This window comes from Glandiceps talaboti, chromosome 19 (assembly GCF_964340395.1).
Source record: "Glandiceps talaboti chromosome 19, keGlaTala1.1, whole genome shotgun sequence".
Lineage (NCBI taxonomy): Eukaryota > Metazoa > Hemichordata > Enteropneusta > Spengelidae > Glandiceps > Glandiceps talaboti.
The window spans coordinates 843,813-863,582 of NC_135567.1; the positions used below are offsets into that span (position 1 = coordinate 843,813).

The 19,770-nt window shown below is 36.7% G+C and overlaps 1 protein-coding gene across 2 annotated transcripts; it reads left to right on the plus strand.

Annotated features, from left to right (window-relative positions):
• The first annotated feature begins 643 nt into the window (after positions 1 to 643).
• Positions 644 to 19,541, plus strand: LOC144450345 (endoplasmic reticulum membrane sensor NFE2L1-like). Of its 2 annotated transcripts, none has more exons than XM_078140947.1 (4): positions 644 to 988; positions 12,390 to 13,314; positions 15,360 to 15,494; positions 17,856 to 19,538. In XM_078140947.1, the coding sequence occupies exons 1-4, from the start codon at positions 953 to 955 to the stop codon at positions 18,554 to 18,556; spliced, it is 1,797 nt and encodes a 598-aa protein (XP_077997073.1). In that variant the 5' UTR covers positions 644 to 952; the 3' UTR covers positions 18,557 to 19,538. The 2 variants fall into 2 exon arrangements, with proteins under 2 accessions (XP_077997073.1, XP_077997072.1); XM_078140946.1 differs by lacking the exon at positions 644 to 988 and adding an exon at positions 1,469 to 2,463 and having other exon boundaries at positions 17,856 to 19,541.
• Positions 19,542 to 19,770: the final 229 nt, after the last annotated feature.

A 19,770-nucleotide genomic window follows, 5' to 3' on the forward strand; every position in this document is an offset into this window, starting at 1 on the left:
GATATGATATGATATGATATGATATGATATGATATGATATGATATGATATGATATGATATGATATGATATCAATCAATCAATCAATCAATCAGCAAAGTTTATATAGCGCCAAAATCCAAAAACATTGTTTTGCTCTATGACGCTCAATGGCTAAACCACACTGTATGCTTTGGAGAATAAGTGCGTTTTCAGTTTTCTTTTGAAAGTTTCCAAGTTTGGAGATTCTCTGATGTCGAGTGGTAGTATGTTCCATAGTTTAGGCGCAGCATATGAAAATGCACGGCCACCATATGTGATGGTTTTGTAGGTTGTAGATGTTAAAAGTTTCTTGGTGGATGAACGGAGTGTACGAGTTGGAATATATGGTATGATAAAGTGTTACTGTTGGCTATAATTCAACCACGTTTTAATTCTGTGTAAACATATCGAAACTAAAATATAGATGGAAAGATTAGAGTTTAATTCGACACATACTCCCGCCCTTGTTTCTTCTCCGTCAATGTTTTTCGGACAACGTTCTTAAACTCCTTCCAACTCCAAGTCCTATTGATGGATCGGTAATCACGTGGTTTGATATCTGACGAAATGGTCGGCTGTGATTGGTTAGCATTCATGCTAATTAGACTGATATAGAAGCACACCCACGAACAAGGGCTAACTTTAATGGTGTAAAGACAGTGTCAGTGAAGCTATCACTGAGCTAGTTATTGGTCTACGTTTTACCGCACTTCTGAAGATCTCAGAACATTATATTGTACATCCGAAACAACACCATAACACTGATTATCAGAACATTGTATTTATTACAGTGTTAAATCCTTTTGTGGTCACTGTCAACACATATTTTGGTGACGCGATATCAACGTTTGGAGCGGAGATCGAGAACGTAGTCAACTTAAGGAGAGACAGCCTACATATTGAAACTGCATATTTCCTGAACAAGCAGTCTAAATGACGTCTATAGAGCAGATACCACTAATACCAAAGGTAAGAGTTACTGGTTTCAACAGTTAGAGTATTGCCTCTACAATGTAAAACACATACAACACAGATATAAAGGCCTAGTTATACCACGGTAAGTTCCGAAACTGGGTAAGCTTACCCTAAATACGTACCGTTCTCGGTCTACTTCCACGGTTAAAACATAATTCTTTTCAGCATAATATTGTACAGAACTAATTATTCTATCGTTTTATTATTGTTTGAGGTCAACATATTACAACGGTATTGCAAATTTCGACTACCACCGCCCCCTCCCCCGTCTTTCCGACATGACCCCTCGTCTTGTGTCAGTCCATAATTTGTTCACCTATCACACAACTGTGTAAACAGTTAACATTCTGGGCATGCGCAGTTTGGAAATGACGTCATATCAGACGTGCTGAGTCATGGCCGGCGCATGGGACAGATAGTTCTCGAATCTTCGTGAACTCTCCCAACCCCTTTAGCTCAGTTTTCTGCGAAAAAAATTGAATGATATCCGTTTATGTTGAACGAATATCAACTGAAGAGCAGAGAAGAAGAATATTGCTTCATTGAATTCAACAAGTAGACAAAATATCGGGTCGCCGACGAAATTTGTAATATCGACTGGTAATCACGTTGTCAACGCCTATTATTTTAATCGTGTGTTCGTTTTTTCCTATCCTCCATCGGGCCTCACTACATCCTGGACATTGGACATTAGCATTACCTAATACCTATTAATAGCAGTCTTGCTACATTCTTCATTCGTACTAGGAGTGTCTACGTATCAAACATCATGGATTACGGTTTTATGTATGTTTTGAACGCCGATAACGTCGCGACGTTCTGAGTGTTGACTTCGGTATGAGACTTGATAATTAACGTGTGAAAATTAAGATCTAGACTGAGCAAGGCCGGCCATTGTTGTCACTGATAGACTAACTCCTTTGTACTGTGTGCGACCTTCCTCCCAACATCTGTGGACACCTGCTGATACTATAGGTGGCTGAAAAACATAGACAATGCAGAAGAAACACTGGGCAGACAGTGTGTTACATTTGGCAATATTGCTTAGTTTATTTAGGGTGGACTTAAATTCATATTTACGGAATAATCTGAGACACTTTCCAGAACTTCATGAACTTATTCTGGGACAAAGCGCCGCATATACTCAGACAAGAATTCACAATGCATACAATAACATTGATGGTTACAGTATCCATCCCAAAAGTTTGAACACAGATTATTTACCAGATTCTTCATTTGAGGATCTTCACATGTTATATAGACAAGATTTTAATCGTGACGTCATAGCACTACTGCTGGACAGACAAGACCGGTTTCCAGTCCGTAATTTCAACTTAAATGGCGACCAAAATAACAACGAAGATGAATCAAGTGAGGATAGTGGTGGCGACAATGTCAATGAAGATAGTCTACTATCACATGATGGGTTAATTTTGGATATGCCGCCACCTGGTGATCTAACAACTGAGGTAGATAGATTTGTTGATGATTTGGCGAAATTAATATGATGTAAAATCATGAAATGATCCTACAAGCCTTTAAGCTTTTATGAAAGACTTTATTTCCTGGAGTGATGTTTCCTTTATCTTCATCATCAGCTTGGTGAGAGTTTACATTGTAAAGGGAAACATTGCTGTAATGTGTACATATAATTTGTCTATGCTATATAGCACATGTAATTTGTCTATGCTATAAAAGTAGTACAAGTAATTTGTCTATGCTATATAGTACATATAATTTGTCTATGCTATATAGTACATGTAATTTGTCTATGCTATATAGTACATATAATTTGTCTATGCTATATAGCACATGTAATTTGTCTATGCTATAAAAGTAGTACAAGTAATTTGTCTATGCTATATAGTACATATAATTTGTCTATGCTATATAGTACATGTAATTTGTCTATGCTATATAGTACATGTAATTTGTCTATGCTATATAGTACAAGTAATTTGTCTATGCTATATAGTACATATAGTTTGTCTATGCTATATAGTACATGTAATTTGTCTATGCTATATAGTACAAGTAATTTGTCTATGCTATATAGTACATGTAATTTGTCTATGCTATATAGTACATGTAATTTGTCTATGCTATATAGTACATATAATTTGTCTATGCTATGTAGTACATATAATTTGTCTATGCTATATAGTACAAGTAATTTGTCTATGCTATATAGTACATGTAATTTGTCTATGCTATATAGTACATGTAATTTGTCTATGCTATATAGTACATGTAATTTGTCTATGCTATATAGTACATATAATTTGTCTATGCTATATAGTACAAGTAATTTGTCTATGCTATATAGTACATGTAATTTGTCTATGCTATATAGTACATGTAATTTGTCTATGCTATATAGTACAAGTAATTTGTCTATGCTATATAGTACATGTAATTTGTCTATGCTATATAGTACATATAATTTGTCTATGCTATATAGTACAAGTAATTTGTCTATGCTATATAGTACATGTAATTTGTCTATGCTATATAGTACATGTAATTTGTCTATGCTATATAGTACAAGTAATTTGTCTCTGCTATATAGTACATATAATTTGTCTATGCTAAACAGTAGGATCATACATATGGACCCTACATGATCACAGACCCTATTTGTGTAGGTCTGTTTCTCTTTCTGTCCCATGTTGGTCAATAAAATACATTGGTTATTGAAGTTACAAACTGTACATGTGCATGTTGATGCCTAGTCTATCGGTAGTTACAATAGGTTTAGTTATTTTCATATTCTATGATTAATCTTTCGCCATATAACATGTATAGTCAAACAAACAGATTTTATCTAAAATCTAGCTAAATCTGCTGGGATGTGTAGTAGTAATCCATCACACACTGACTGATGGTTGTAACTGGTGGCTTGATTCAGTTTACTACAAACTCATCATCCCATTTGAAAGTAAGTCATGTTAGGATGTGATACAAATGTTACATTGTCACATTGATATCAATGTTCCAATAGCATAAGCTGCCAGTGGTAAGAACAGGATGCTGTGTTAAAGAAAGTCATTTCACTACTCATGTATATGGTGGAAGTAATCATTGCATGTACATGTATGGTGTCTAGACTAGTAGGGTATGTACATGTATGGTGTCTGGACTAGTAGGGTATGTACATGTATGGTGTCTAGACTAGTGGAGTATGTACATGTATGGTGTCTGGACTAGTAGAGTATGTACATGTATGGTGTCTAGACTAGTGGAGTATGTACATGTATGGTGTCTAGACTAGTGGAGTATGTACATGTATGGTGTCTGGACTAGTAGAGTATGTACATGTATGGTGTCTAGACTAGTAGGGTATGTACATGTATGGTGTCTAGACTAATAAAGTATGTACATGTATAGTGTCTAGACTAGTATACATATTCTACATGTATGGTGTCTAGACTAGTAGGGTGTGTACATGTATGGTGTCTAGACTAGTAGAGTATGTACATGTATGATGTCTAGACTAGTAGGGTGTGTACATGTATGGTGTCTAGACTAGTAGGGTGTGTACATGTATGGTGTCTGGACTAGTATACATATTCTACATGTATGGTGTCTAGACTAGTATACATATTCTACATGTATGGTGTCTGGACTAGTAGAGTATGTACATGTATGGTGTCTGGACTAGTAGAGTATGTACATGTATGGTGTCTAGACTAGTAGAGTATGTGCATGTATGGTGTCTAGACTAGTAGAGTATGTGCATGTATGGTGTCTAGACTAGTAGAGTATGTACATGTATGGTGTCTAGACTAGTAGAGTATGTACATGTATGGTGTCTAGACTAGTAGGGTATGTACATGTATGGTGTCTAGACTAGTAGAGTATGTGCATGTATGGTGTCTAGACTAGTAGAGTATGTGCATGTATGGTGTCTGGACTAGTAGAGTATGTGCATGTATGGTGTCTAGACTAGTAGAGTATGTACATGTATGGTGTCTAGACTAGTAGAGTATGTACATGTATGGTGTCTAGACTAGTAGAGTATGTACATGTATGGTGTCTGGACTAGTAGATTATGTACATGTATGGTGTCTAGACTAGTAGAGTATGTGCATGTATGGTGTCTAGACTAGTATACATATTCTACATGTATGGTGTCTGGACTAGTATACATATTCTACATGTATGGTGTCTGGACTAGTAGAGTATGTACATGTATGGTGTCTGGACTAGTAGAGTATGTACATGTATGGTGTCTAGACTAGTAGATTATGTACATGTATGGTGTCTAGACTAGTAGAGTATGTGCATGTATGGTGTCTAGACTAGTATACATATTCTACATGTATGGTGTCTGGACTAGTAGAGTATGTGCATGTATGGTGTCTAGACTAGTATACATATTCTACATGTATGGTGTCTAGACTAGTAGAGTATGTGCATGTATGGTGTCTAGACTAGTATACATATTCTACATGTATGGTGTCTAGACTAGTAGAGTATGTGCATGTATGGTGTCTAGACTAGTATACATATTCTACATGTATGGTGTCTGGACTAGTATACATATTCTACATGTATGGTGTCTGGACTAGTATACATATTCTACATGTATGGTGTCTAGACTAGTATACATATTCTACATGTATGGTGTCTAGACTGGTATACATATTCTACATGTATGGTGTCTGGACTAGTATACATATTCTACATGTATGGTGTCTGGACTAGTATACATATTCTACATGTATGGTGTCTAGACTAGTATACATATTCTACATGTATGGTGTCTGGACTAGTATACATATTCTACATGTATGGTGTCTAGACTAGTATACATATTCTACATGTATGGTGTCTGGACTAGTATACATATTCTACATGTATGGTGTCTGGACTAGTAGAGTATGTGCATGTATGGTGTCTAGACTAGTATACATATTCTACATGTATGGTGTCTAGACTAGTATACATATTCTACATGTATGGTGTCTGGACTAGTATACATATTCTACATGTATGGTGTCTGGACTAGTATACATATTCTACATGTATGGTGTCTAGACTAGTATACATATTCTACATGTATGGTGTCTGGACTAGTATACATATTCTACATGTATGGTGTCTGGACTAGTATACATATTCTACATGTATGGTGTCTAGACTAGTATACATATTCTACATGTATGGTGTCTGGACTAGTATACATATTCTACATGTATGGTGTCTGGACTAGTATACATATTCTACATGTATGGTGTCTAGACTAGTATACATATTCTACATGTATGGTGTCTAGACTAGTATACATATTCTACATGTATGGTGTCTGGACTAGTATACATATTCTACATGTATGGTGTCTAGACTAGTATACATATTCTACATGTATGGTGTCTAGACTAGTATACATATTCTACATGTATGGTGTCTAGACTAGTATACATATTCTACTTGTATGGTGTCTAGACTAGTATACATATTATACATGTATGGTGTCTGGACTAGTATACATATTCTACATGTATGGTGTCTAGACTAGTATACATATTCTACATGTATGGTGTCTGGACTAGTATACATATTATACATGTATGGTGTCTGGACTAGTATACATATTCTACATGTATGGTGTCTAGACTAGTATACATATTCTACATGTATGGTGTCTAGACTAGTATACATATTCTACATGTATGGTGTCTAGACTAGTATACATATTCTACATGTATGGTGTCTGGACTAGTATACATATTCTACATGTATGGTGTCTAGACTAGTATATTCTACATGTATGGTGTCTAGACTAGTATACATATTCTACATGTATGGTGTCTGGACTAGTATACATATTCTACATGTATGGTGTCTAGACTAGTATACATATTCTACATGTATGGTGTCTAGACTAGTAGAGTATGTACATGTATGGTGTCTGGACTAGTATACATATTCTACATGTATGGTGTCTAGACTAGTATACATATTCTACATGTATGGTGTCTGGACTAGTATACATATTCTACATGTATGGTGTCTAGACTAGTATACATATTCTACATGTATGGTGTCTGGACTAGTATACATATTCTACATGTATGGTGTCTAGACTAGTATACATATTCTACATGTATGGTGTCTGGACTAGTATACATATTCTACATGTATGGTGTCTAGACTAGTATACATATTCTACATGTATGGTGTCTAGACTAGTATACATATTCTACATGTATGGTGTCTAGACTAGTATACATATTCTACATGTATGGTGTCTAGACTAGTATACATATTCTACATGTATGGTGTCTAGACTAGAATACATATTCTACATGTATGGTGTCTAGACTAGAATACATATTCTACATGTATGGTGTCTAGACTAGAATACATATTCTACATGTATGGTGTCTAGACTAGAATACATATTCTACATGTATGGTGTCTAGACTAGAATACATATTCTACATGTATGGTGTCTAGACTAGAATACATATTCTACATGTATGTCAATTCCCAGGGAATGGAATATGACAATGCAAGAAGGATAAGAAATGTTGGCATAGAAACCCTGTCATATCATTAAAGTTAGGATGTAGTCTCAGGTACCACAGTTGAAAAACTCTAATTATATTATACCAGTATATTGATGCTGCAAATCGAGAGATCTGATTGGTCTAGACATGGAACACACACATGTGATCTAATGCACATTGACAGTACAGTGTTGGTATACGATGTAGTGCTATATTGTCTAAAGTTGTAGTTAGGAATCCCAACCATCTATTTGTTAAAATAATGGCAAAACATGTCAATAAATCAGCCTGGCACTCTGTGAGAGATATTGTTATTCATTTTAAAAACCAGTCGTTTCTCATCAGCTATAGTTTTCATGTTACTGATCATTATCGTTGTACTAAAAATAAGTAATTAGTTCAACTTTGTATGTTATCCATGTGTTTGCCACTCAAGGCCATTTGAATACATTACATTGACAGTTCAATGACCTTTGTCCAACTACATGTATCTATTCATAAAGTTGCTTTCCCTTGTAATTAGTGTACACAACTCATAAATTAAGTATTATTTGTTTGTTGATGGAGTCTGAATGTGTTTTTTCCCTACCATGGAACTAACTTTAAAGGTAACTAGTCCATGGTAGTTGTATAAAATTTAATTGCAATATATATAATGTCTATTACTGTACCTGTCCATATATCATCAAGAGCTGTATATCTCCTGGTCTCTCATTAGCACAACTGAACTGAAGGTTCAGTAGTGCTATAGGCATGGTAAAGTGTCTGTATGTCTGTCTGTATGCCTGTGTGTGTGTGTGTCTGTGTGTGTGTGTGCGTGTGTGTGTGACTTAAAGTCAAAAACTGCTGGACCGATTGCTTTGATATTTGGTGGTCATGTTCCTTCTGGTGTCAAGTTGGGAAATTGTTGAAATGAAAATGATTTCATCAAACATGTGGGTATAGCCCATATGCCCATAGCAACAGTCAAATGATCACATATATTGCAAAGATAACAATAGGGATTAATAGACAAATAAATAAACATTTTAAAATGTATGCAAATGTGCCTAGCAACAAGACCACACCCATAGCAACAACCAAATGATCGTGTATGTCACAAAGATAGCAGCATGGTTGGATAGGCAACTGGATAGTCATTCAGCAAATGAACACCTATTGTTAGCATGGACTAGCAAATGGATAAACATTTTTTAAAACTGTACAGTTGTGCTACAATGCCATTGGTGGTATTTTTGGATTATTTAGTTGTACACTTCTCCATATTATCAAGAGCCACATGTCTCCAGGTCTCTCATTGGCTTACTTAGTTGTTCACCTCTATTGATAGCTGTTTGTGTGTTCCATTCCTTCATTGGCTGCTGTAGTTGCATACTTGCAACATTAAATACTGCATACTTATCAAACTTCAAACTTACTTGGCATTATAAGTATTGGACAAGAACTAACCTAGATCTATGTATTTGTTAAGAGAGTACCAGTATGTCATTTGTTAAGAGAGTACCAGTATGTCATTTGTTAAGAGAGTACCAGTATGTCATTTGTTAAGAGAGTACCAGTATGTCATTTGTTAAGAGAGTACCAGTATGTCATTTGTTAAGAGAGTACCAGTATGTCATTTGTTAAGAGAGTACCAGTATGTCATTTGTTAAGAGAGTACCAGTATGTCATTTGTTAAGAGAGTTACCAGTATGTCAATGTGACCAATTGCCTGTCACCCCAGTATGTCATTTGTTAAGAGAGTACCAGTATGTCATTTGTTAAGAGAGTACCAGTATGTCATTTGTTAAGAGAGTTACCAGTATGTCAATGTGACCAATTGCCTGTCACCTGCAGTTCAATTTGACCAATTGCCTGTCACCTGCAGTTCAATGTGACCAATTGCCTGTCACCTGCAGTTCAATGTGACCAATTGCCTGTCACCTGCATGTGACCAATTGCCTGTCACCTGCAGTTCAATTTGACCAATTGCCTGTCACCTGCATGTGACCAATTGCCTGTTACCTGCATGTGACCAATTGCCTGTCACCTGTAGTTCAAAGTGACCAATTGCCTGTCACCTGCAGTTCAATGTGACCAATTGCCTGTCACCTGCAGTTCAATTTGACCAATTGCCTGTCACCTGCAGTTCAATGTGACCAATTGCCTGTCACCTGCAGTTCAATGTGACCAATTGCCTGTCACCTGTAGTTCAATGTGGCCAATTGCCTGTCACCTGTAGTTCAATGTGACCAATTGCCTGTCACCTGCAGTTCAAAGTGACCAATTGCCTGTCACCTGTAGTTCAATTTGACCAATTGCCTGTCACCTGTAGTTCAAAGTGACCAATTGCCTGTCACCTGTAGTTCAATTTGACCAATTGCCTGTCACCTGCAGTTCAATTTGACCAATTGCCTGTCACCTGCAGTTCAATGTGACCAATTGCCTGTCACCTGCAGTTCAATGTGACCAATTGCCTGTCACCTGTAGTTCAATGTGGCCAATTGCCTGTCACCTGTAGTTCAATGTGACCAATTGCCTGTCACCTGCAGTTCAAAGTGACCAATTGCCTGTCACCTGTAGTTCAATTTGACCAATTGCCTGTCACCTGCAGTTCAATTTGACCAATTGCCTGTCACCTGCAGTTCAATGTGACCAATTGCCTGTCACCTGCAGTTCAATGTGACCAATTGCCTGTCACCTGTAGTTCAATGTGGCCAATTGCCTGTCACCTGTAGTTCAATGTGACCAATTGCCTGTCACCTGCAGTTCAAAGTGACCAATTGCCTGTCACCTGTAGTTCAATTTGACCAATTGCCTGTCACCTGTAGTTCAAAGTGACCAATTGCCTGTCACCTGTAGTTCAATTTGACCAATTGCCTGTCACCTGCAGTTCAATGTGGCCAATTGCCTGTCGCCTGTAGTTCAATTTGACCAATTGCCTGTCACCTGCAGTTCAAAGTGACCAATTGCCTGTCACCTGTAGTTCAATTTGACCAATTGCCTGTCACTTGCAGTTCAATGTCACTAGTGTTGTGTAATACATAGAGTACCAGCAAAAATTGTCTACTGTTTATAGCCTTTGTCCAAATACCAGTACAAATTAGCGTTTGTATGTGTACATACATCATATTAACCCTTCAGAGTTGTACTAGTGTGTTGTACACTGCCCTGAAGAAGAAGGCTATTCAGGTATCTCACAAAGATGTGTGCAATTCATCATAATGCTGGGGTGTGGATTTTACATAGATTGTGTACTATGATGATAAATTTGTATTATTTGTGCAGTGAGTTTATCACATTGTATATTGTGTATATTGTATCATTTGGCTGCACATAATGTATCAACTGACTGTACACAGTGTAACAGTGTATCAGTTGTACATACAATGTATGACAGTGTATCAGTTGTACATACAATGTATGACAGTGTATCAGTTGTACATACAATGTATGACAGTGTATCAGTTGTACATACAATGTATGACAGTGTATCAGTTGTACATACATTGTATGACAGTGTATCAGTTGTACATACAATGTATGACAGTGTATCAGTTGTACATACAATGTATGACAGTGTATCAGTTGTACATACAATGTATGACAGTGTATCAGTTGTACATACATTGTATGACAGTGTATCAGTTGTACATACAATGTATGACAGTGTATCAGTTGTACATACAATGTATGACAGTGTATCAGTTGTACATACATTGTATGACAGTGTATCAGTTGTACATACAATGTATGACAGTGTATCAGTTGTACATACAATGTATGACAGTGTATCAGTTGTACATACATTGTATGACAGTGTATCAGTTGTACATACAATGTATGACAGTGTATCAGTTGTACATACAATGTATGACAGTGTATCAGTTGTACATACAATGTATGACAGTGTATCAGTTGTACATACATTGTATGACAGTGTATCAGTTGTACATACATTGTATGACAGTGTATCAGTTGTACATACAATGTATGACAGTGTATCAGTTGTACATACATTGTATGACAGTGTATCAGTTGTACATACAATGTATGACAGTGTATCAGTTGTACATACATTGTATGACAGTGTATCAGTTGTACATACATTGTATGACAGTGTATCAGTTGTACATACATTGTATGACAGTGTATCAGTTGTACATACATTGTATGACAGTGTATCAGTTGTACATACAATGTATGACAGTGTATCAGTTGTACATACATTGTATGACAGTGTATCAGTTGTACATACAATGTATGACAGTGTATCAGTTGTACATACAATGTATGACAGTGTATCAGTTGTACATACAATGTATGACAGTGTATCAGTTGTACATACAATGTATGACAGTGTATCAGTTGTACATACAATGTATGACAGTGTATCAGTTGTACATACATTGTATGACAGTGTATCAGTTGTACATACATTGTATGACAGTGTATCAGTTGTACATACAATGTATGACAGTGTATCAGTTGTACATACATTGTATGACAGTGTATCAGTTGTACATACATTGTATGACAGTGTATCAGTTGTACATACATTGTATGACAGTGTATCAGTTGTACATACAATGTATGACAGTGTATCAGTTGTACATACAATGTATGACAGTGTATCAGTTGTACATACAATGTATGACAGTGTATCAGTTGTACATACAATGTATGGAGGTGTATCAGTTGTACATACAATGTATGACAGTGTATCAGTTGTACATACATTGTATCATTTCACAGGTTCATACATGTACAGTAGTTTTCAATATTTATCAGAAACCATTTCCAAAAGAATTGCATCAGTTGGAATATGTGCAGCTGGTTAAAATTACAACTGAAGACTTTGAAATAGTTCTCTAAAAAGATATTTATTTTGTTATTTCTAGGATATGGATTTGATTGATGTCCTTTGGAAACAAGACATTGACATGGGTGTATGTCGAGAGATCTTTGATGGAACTTATCGACAGAAAGAACTGGAAAAGGAGAAGTTGTTAGAATTGGAAAGACAGAAAGAAGAAGACAAAGTAGATGAATGGGCAGGGATAGAGTACATGGTTGATGGAGAGACAGGAGAATACATACCAGTGACATCACAGACCGTAACTGTAGACAGACCAACTACACAGAATGGTATTAATTTAGACTCTGAGGCTATTGACTACAATCTAGAGGAATGCATACAAATGTTGCGTGAACACGCCAGACAACAAAACCCAAGTACTACATCGACTTGTAGTGATGACGATATCGGGGATATGGACAGTACTGCATCCTCCTCTCCTGTCTCCACACATGACCTAGAACAACAGTGGCAAGACATCGCTAGTCTGCCGGAATTACAACATCTCAATACAGAGACACTTGATAACACATTCGCAACACCACAGGGCGTTAATAATACATACGCCATGAACGCGACCACCAATGGTGACGTGAGTTTGCAGAATGCTACAGTACCATCAGAGACAAACAACTTAACTGGTCTGTTACAATCATCACTTTCGTCACCAACTTCTACATTTGCCAATCTACGCATAAGTTCACCTAGCAACAGCTTGTCCAGTAACTTTAGTATGGAATTCCCAGACTCAGCTGATAACGTCAACATCACTTTTGGTGTTAATGCAGGTAGTAATGCTAATAATGATTCACTGCTGGCAGCACTTGTTAATGATGCCATGTTTGAAGAGATTGGAATGATGGACCTGGCAATGGATGAAGGCTTGGAGTCTCTAACACAATTAGAAGACTTAGAAAAAGCTGATGACAAAGACTCTGCCGTGTCAGTTAACAGTGGCAGTCATGCTGGTAAGTGTGTCAGTTAACAGTGGTAGTTATGCTGGTAAGAGTGTCAGTTAACAGTGGTAGTCATGCTGGTAAGTGTGTCAGTTAACAGTGGTAGTTATGCTGGTAAGAGTGTCAGTTAACAGTGGTAGTCATGCTGGTAAGTGTGTCAGTTAACAGTGGTAGTTATGCTGGTAAGAGTGTCAGTTAACAGTGGTAGTCATGCTGGTAAGTGTGTCAGTTAACAGTGGTAGTCATGCTGGTAAGTGTGTCAGTTAACAGTGGTAGTCATGCTGGTAAGAGTGTCAGTTAACAGTGGTAGTTATGCTGGTAAGAGTGTCAGTTAACAGTGGTAGTCATGCTGGTAAGTGTGTCAGTTAACAGTGGTAGTCATGCTGGTAAGTGTGTCAGTTAACAGTGGTAGTCATGCTGGTAAGTGTGTCAGTTAACAGTGGTAGTTATGCTGGTAAGTGTGTCAGTTAACAGTGGTAGTTATGCTGGTAAGTGTGTCAGTTAGCAGTGGTAGTCATGCTGGTAAGAGTGTCAGTTAACAGTGGTAGTCATGCTGGTAAGAGTGTCAGTTAACAGTGGTAGTTATGCTGGTAAGTGTGTCAGTTAACAGTGGTAGTTATGCTGGTAAGTGTGTCAGTTAACAGTGGTAGTCATGCTGGTAAGAGTGTCAGTTAGCAGTGGTAGTCATGCTGGTAAGAGTGTCAGTTAACAGTGGTAGTCATGCTGGTAAGTGTGTCAGTTAGCAGTGGTAGTTATGCTGGTAAGTGTGTCAGTTAACAGTGGTAGTTATGCTGGTAAGTGTGTCAGTTAACAGTGGTAGTTATGCTGGTAAGTGTGTCAGTTAACAGTGGTAGTTATGCTGGTAAGTGTGTCAGTTAACAGTGGTAGTTATGCTGGTAAGAGTGTCAGTTAACAGTGGTAGTCATGCTGGTAAGTGTGTCAGTTAGCAGTGGTAGTTATGCTGGTAAGTGTGTCAGTTAACAGTGGTAGTTATGCTGGTAAGTGTGTCAGTTAACAGTGGTAGTTATGCTGGTAAGAGTGTCAGTTAACAGTGGTAGTCATGCTGGTAAGTGTGTCAGTTAACAGTGGTAGTCATGCTGGTAAGTGTGTCAGTTAACAGTGGTAGTCATGCTGGTAAGTGTGTCAGTTAACAGTGGTAGTTATGCTGGTAAGTGTGTCAGTTAACAGTGGTAGTTATGCTGGTAAGTGTGTCAGTTAGCAGTGGTAGTCATGCTGGTAAGAGTGTCAGTTAACAGTGGTAGTCATGCTGGTAAGAGTGTCAGTTAACAGTGGTAGTTATGCTGGTAAGTGTGTCAGTTAACAGTGGTAGTTATGCTGGTAAGTGTGTCAGTTAGCAGTGGTAGTCATGCTGGTAAGTGTGTCAGTTAACAGTGGTAGTTATGCTGGTAAGTGTGTCAGTTAACAGTGGTAGTTATGCTGGTAAGTGTGTCAGTTAACACTATAACAGTGGTAGTCATGCTGGTAAGTGTGTCAGTTAACAGTGGTAGTTATGCTGGTAAGTGTGTCAGTTAGCAGTGGTAGTCATGCTGGTAAGAGTGTCAGTTAACAGTGGTAGTTATGCTGGTAAGAGTGTCAGTTAACAGTGGTAGTTATGCTGGTAAGTGTGTCAGTTAACACTATAACAGTGGTAGTCATGCTGGTAAGTCTTAAGACTCTTTGCAGAGGCACAAGCTGAGTTGATAAGTTTTTTACTCAAGTGAAAATACTCACAAAAACCTTTGATTAAACTCTTCTTAGTATAATGTTAATGTTGATACATGTCTCCATTGGCATTTCAGTCTGTGTTCTGCCATTGTTAGAACTGTTGATTGCATAGTAGGGAGTTCCTGCACATCCTAAAAACATATAAACTCAGCTTGTGTCCATAAAATGTTCATAACCACACTACTGAAAGTGTAGGAACGATAGCTCTCCATTATGTCAGATAAGTTTACATTGTTTGTGACTCATCCCATTACAATGTGTGTTAGTGACTATGATTGGTCCATCTTATTACAGTTTGTGAAAGTGACTGTCATTTGTTCATCCAATCGCAGGTAGTGTTAGTGACTGGAATGAGACTGTATCTATATCATCTGTTCAACCGGAGGGAAGTAGTGATGATGATGGAATTGATGGTGATGATTTATCTGATGATATGCTTGGTGCTACGTCAACAGATTACATGACAGGTAAGCATTGTTTCCTCTCACAACCTCCTCTCAGCTCAGTCATTAAAAGACAACCCTAACATTACCTCAGAAAAGTTATACTACCCTAGTCTTGGATACGTACGTACACTCTCCACTCCTAGCAGAGAGTGTTGGGTGTTACAACGTCAGTGATTGGTTAACTCTCCACTCCTAGCAGAGAGTGTTGGGTGTTACAACGTCATTGATTGGTTGACTCTCCACTCCTAGCAGAGAGTGTTGGGTGTTACAACGTCAGTGATTGGTAGACTCTCCACTCCTAGCAGAGAGTGTTGGGTGTTACAACGTCATTGATTGGTAGACTCTCCACTCCTAGCAGAGAGTGTTGGGTGTTACAACATCAGTAATTGGTAGACTCTCCACTCCTAGCAGAGAGTGCTGGGTGTTACAACATCATTGATTGGTAGACTCTCCACTCCTAGCAGAGAGTGCTGGGTGTTACAACATCATTAATTGGTAGACTCTCCACTCCTAGCAGAGAGTGTTGGGTGTTACAACGTCAGTCATACATTTCATAGACCATATCTAGTCTACATTTCATAGACCATATCTAGTCTACATTTCATAGACCATATCTAGTCTACATTTAATAGACCATATCTAGTCTACATTTAATAGACCATATCTAGTCTACATTTCATAGACCATATCTAGTCTACATTTAATAGACCATATCTAGTCTACATTTCATAGACCATATCTAGTCTACATTTCATAGACCATATCTAGTCTACATTTAATAGACCATATCTAGTCTACATTTCATAGACCATATCTAGTCTACATTTCATAGACCATATCTAGTCTACATTTAATAGACCATATCTAGTCTACATTTAATAGACCATATCTAGTCTACATTTAATAGACCATATCTAGTCTACATTTCATAGACCATATCTAGTCTACATTTAATAGACCATATCTAGTCTACATTTCATAGACCATATCTAGTCTACATTTAATAGACCATATCTAGTCTACATTTCATAGTCCATATCTAGTCTACATTTAATAGACCATATCTAGTCTGCATTTCATAGACCATATCTAGTCTACATTTAATAGACCATATCTAGTCTACATTTAATAGACCATATCTAGTCTACATTTCATAGACCATATCTAGTCTACATTTAATAGACCATATCTAGTCTACATTTAATAGACCATATCTAGTCTACATTTCATAGACCATATCTAGTCTACATTTAATAGACCATATCTAGTCTACATTTAATAGACCATATCTAGTCTACATTTAATAGACCATATCTAGTCTACATTTCATAGACCATATCTAGTCTACATTTCATAGACCATATCTAGTCTACATTTCATAGACCATATCTAGTCTACATTTAATAGACCATATCTAGTCTACATTTAATAGACCATATCTAGTCTACATTTCATTGACCATATCTAGTCTACATTTCATAGACCATATCTAGTCTGCATTTAATAGACCATATCTAGTCTACATTTCATAGACCATATCTAGTCTACATTTAATAGACCATATCTAGTCTACATTTAATAGACCATATCTAGTCTACATTTAATAGACCATATCTAGTCTACATTTCATTGACCATATCTAGTCTACATTTCATAGACCATATCTAGTCTGCATTAACATTACAATTCTGTTTTTCCCAACTTGTAATTTTTAGTGTAGAAATAAATAGAAAGAGGCTTTTAACATTATACTGGTATGTGGTTTTATTTGAGTATTTTCACTTGAGTAAAACTTGTACAAACTTATAAACTCAGCTTGTACCACTTAACTAGAATATACAGGAGATATGATTACCTGAGTGTATCACATGATTACCTGACATTATCACATGATTACCAGACTGTATCACATGATTACCTGACTGTATCACATGATTACCAGACTGTATCACATGATTACCAGACTGTATCACATGATTACCTGACTGTATCACATGATAACCAGACTGTATCACATGATTACCAGACTATATCACATGATTACCAGACTATATCACATGATTACCAGACTGTATCACATGATTACCAGACTGTATCACATGATTACCTGACTGTATCACATGATTACCTGACTGTATCACATGATTACCAGACTGTATCACATGATTACCTGACTGTATCACATGATTACCAGACTGTATCACATGATTACCTGACTGTATCACATGATTACCTGACTGTATCACATGATTACCAGACTGTATCACATGATTACCTGACTGTATCACATGATTACCTGACTGTATCACATGATTACCTGACTGTATCACATGATTACCTGACTATTACATGATTCAATATTTGTTTTTCTGTAACTTGTAGGTAAAAAGTCCCTGAAACAGGAGAGTCAGTATGAAAAGTACCAGAGATACAGTACTCAACCACCATCTATGGAACATATTAAACACAATCATACCTACCCACAGCCTAGTGAATCGGAACAAAAACATGAAAAAAAGAGAAATAATGGTGGTTCCCACCCACATGCCAATCGGCCAGACTCGTCAAAACGAGATAAGAGATCCGAGAAACTGTCCCGAGATGAGAAGCGGGCCAAGACATTGAGCATTCCATTCTCTACTAATGAAATAATTGACTTACCAGTGGATGAATTCAATGAACTTATGTCCAAATATCAGCTGACAGAGCCACAACTAGCTTTGATCAGAGACATTAGACGCCGTGGAAAGAACAAAGTCGCCGCTCAACATTGTCGTAAACGTAAATTAGACGCAATTTCAGCCATTGAAGACGAAGTGAATCAGTTGAAGGCAGAGAAAGAAAAGTTGAGAAAAGAGCGTTTTATGATTGACAAAGAAGGTAGAGAAATGAAAGATAGATTTCAATGTTTGTACCGCGAAGTATTTGAGAGTTTAAGAGATGAATCGGGGCTGCCATACGATCCACAGCAATACTCACTACAACAGTCAACTGACGGCAATGTGTTCTTAGTACCAAACGGTAAAAATACCAAAGAACAGAAAAACAAAAATGGCAAAAAGAAAAACAGCGCCTCTAAGTAAATGGACATAAAAAATTATGGGACTTGTAAATATGTAAATATAAACACACAATAATCACTTACAGGGTTCATCCACTCTTGGAAAGGTAGGCAATTACAAGACTCTGGGAAATTCCTGAAATTTCGAAAGACTGTTGGAAAGTCACAGAAATGGAATTAACTGCTGAACCCTACTGACAATAGATTGAGTATCTTTTAGATCTATGAGGAGTATCTATTACAAAGCCTGTATGAAGAAAAAGAAAATGGATTTTGTTAGTCAACACTCTTTGGAAATGAGCAAAACTGATGTACAACTCTTTGTAAGTTGATGGTGTATGAACCCTGTAGTTAGTTGTAGACCTAAGTATTACATCATGACCAGCTTTTCTTTCAGACTTTATACAGGAAAGCTTGACATTTCTTTTCACATTACAATGTAAGAAGTTTTAATAAAGAGTTTTTTTTGGTTTCATTCCAAGGGATTTCAACAAAGATAGTTGTTGACAGACATGATGTCTTCATCAATTAACAAATTCAGCAAACTGTCAAATCTAAAGGTTTTGTAGTCAACTTGTCAAGTTAAACATTTCTTTACAAAAAATATATAAAAGGAGTTTAACTGTTTAATTATTTGTTTTTTTTGCCAGACAGTCATCATAGATTGCTTGATAAAAGTTAGTGTGTTAATGTTATGTATATTGCTACAATTATTTGCCTTGTACCTATATGCAATAGTTGTGCTATCTTCATTTGCTGTTACATTGACTTATTTAGATTTTGCAAATCAGCAATTGTTTATTTTAGTTTTTATTTGGAGATATACTATCAGGAGATATGTTAGTATATACTATCAGGAGATATGTTAGTATATACTATCAGGAGATATGTTAGTATATACTATCAGGAGATATGTTAGTACATACTATCAGGAGATATGTTAGTATATACTATCAGGAGATATGTTAGTATATACTATCAGGAGATATGTTAGTATATACTATCAGGAGATATGTTAGTATATACTATCAGGAGATATGTTAGTACATACTATCAGGAGATATGTTAGTACATACTATCAGGAGATATGTTAGTATATACTATCAGGAGATATGTTAGTACATACTATCAGGAGATATGTTAGTATATACTATCAGGAGATATGTTAGTACATACTATCAGGAGATATGTTAGTATATACTATCAGGAGATATGTTAGTACATACTATCAGGAGA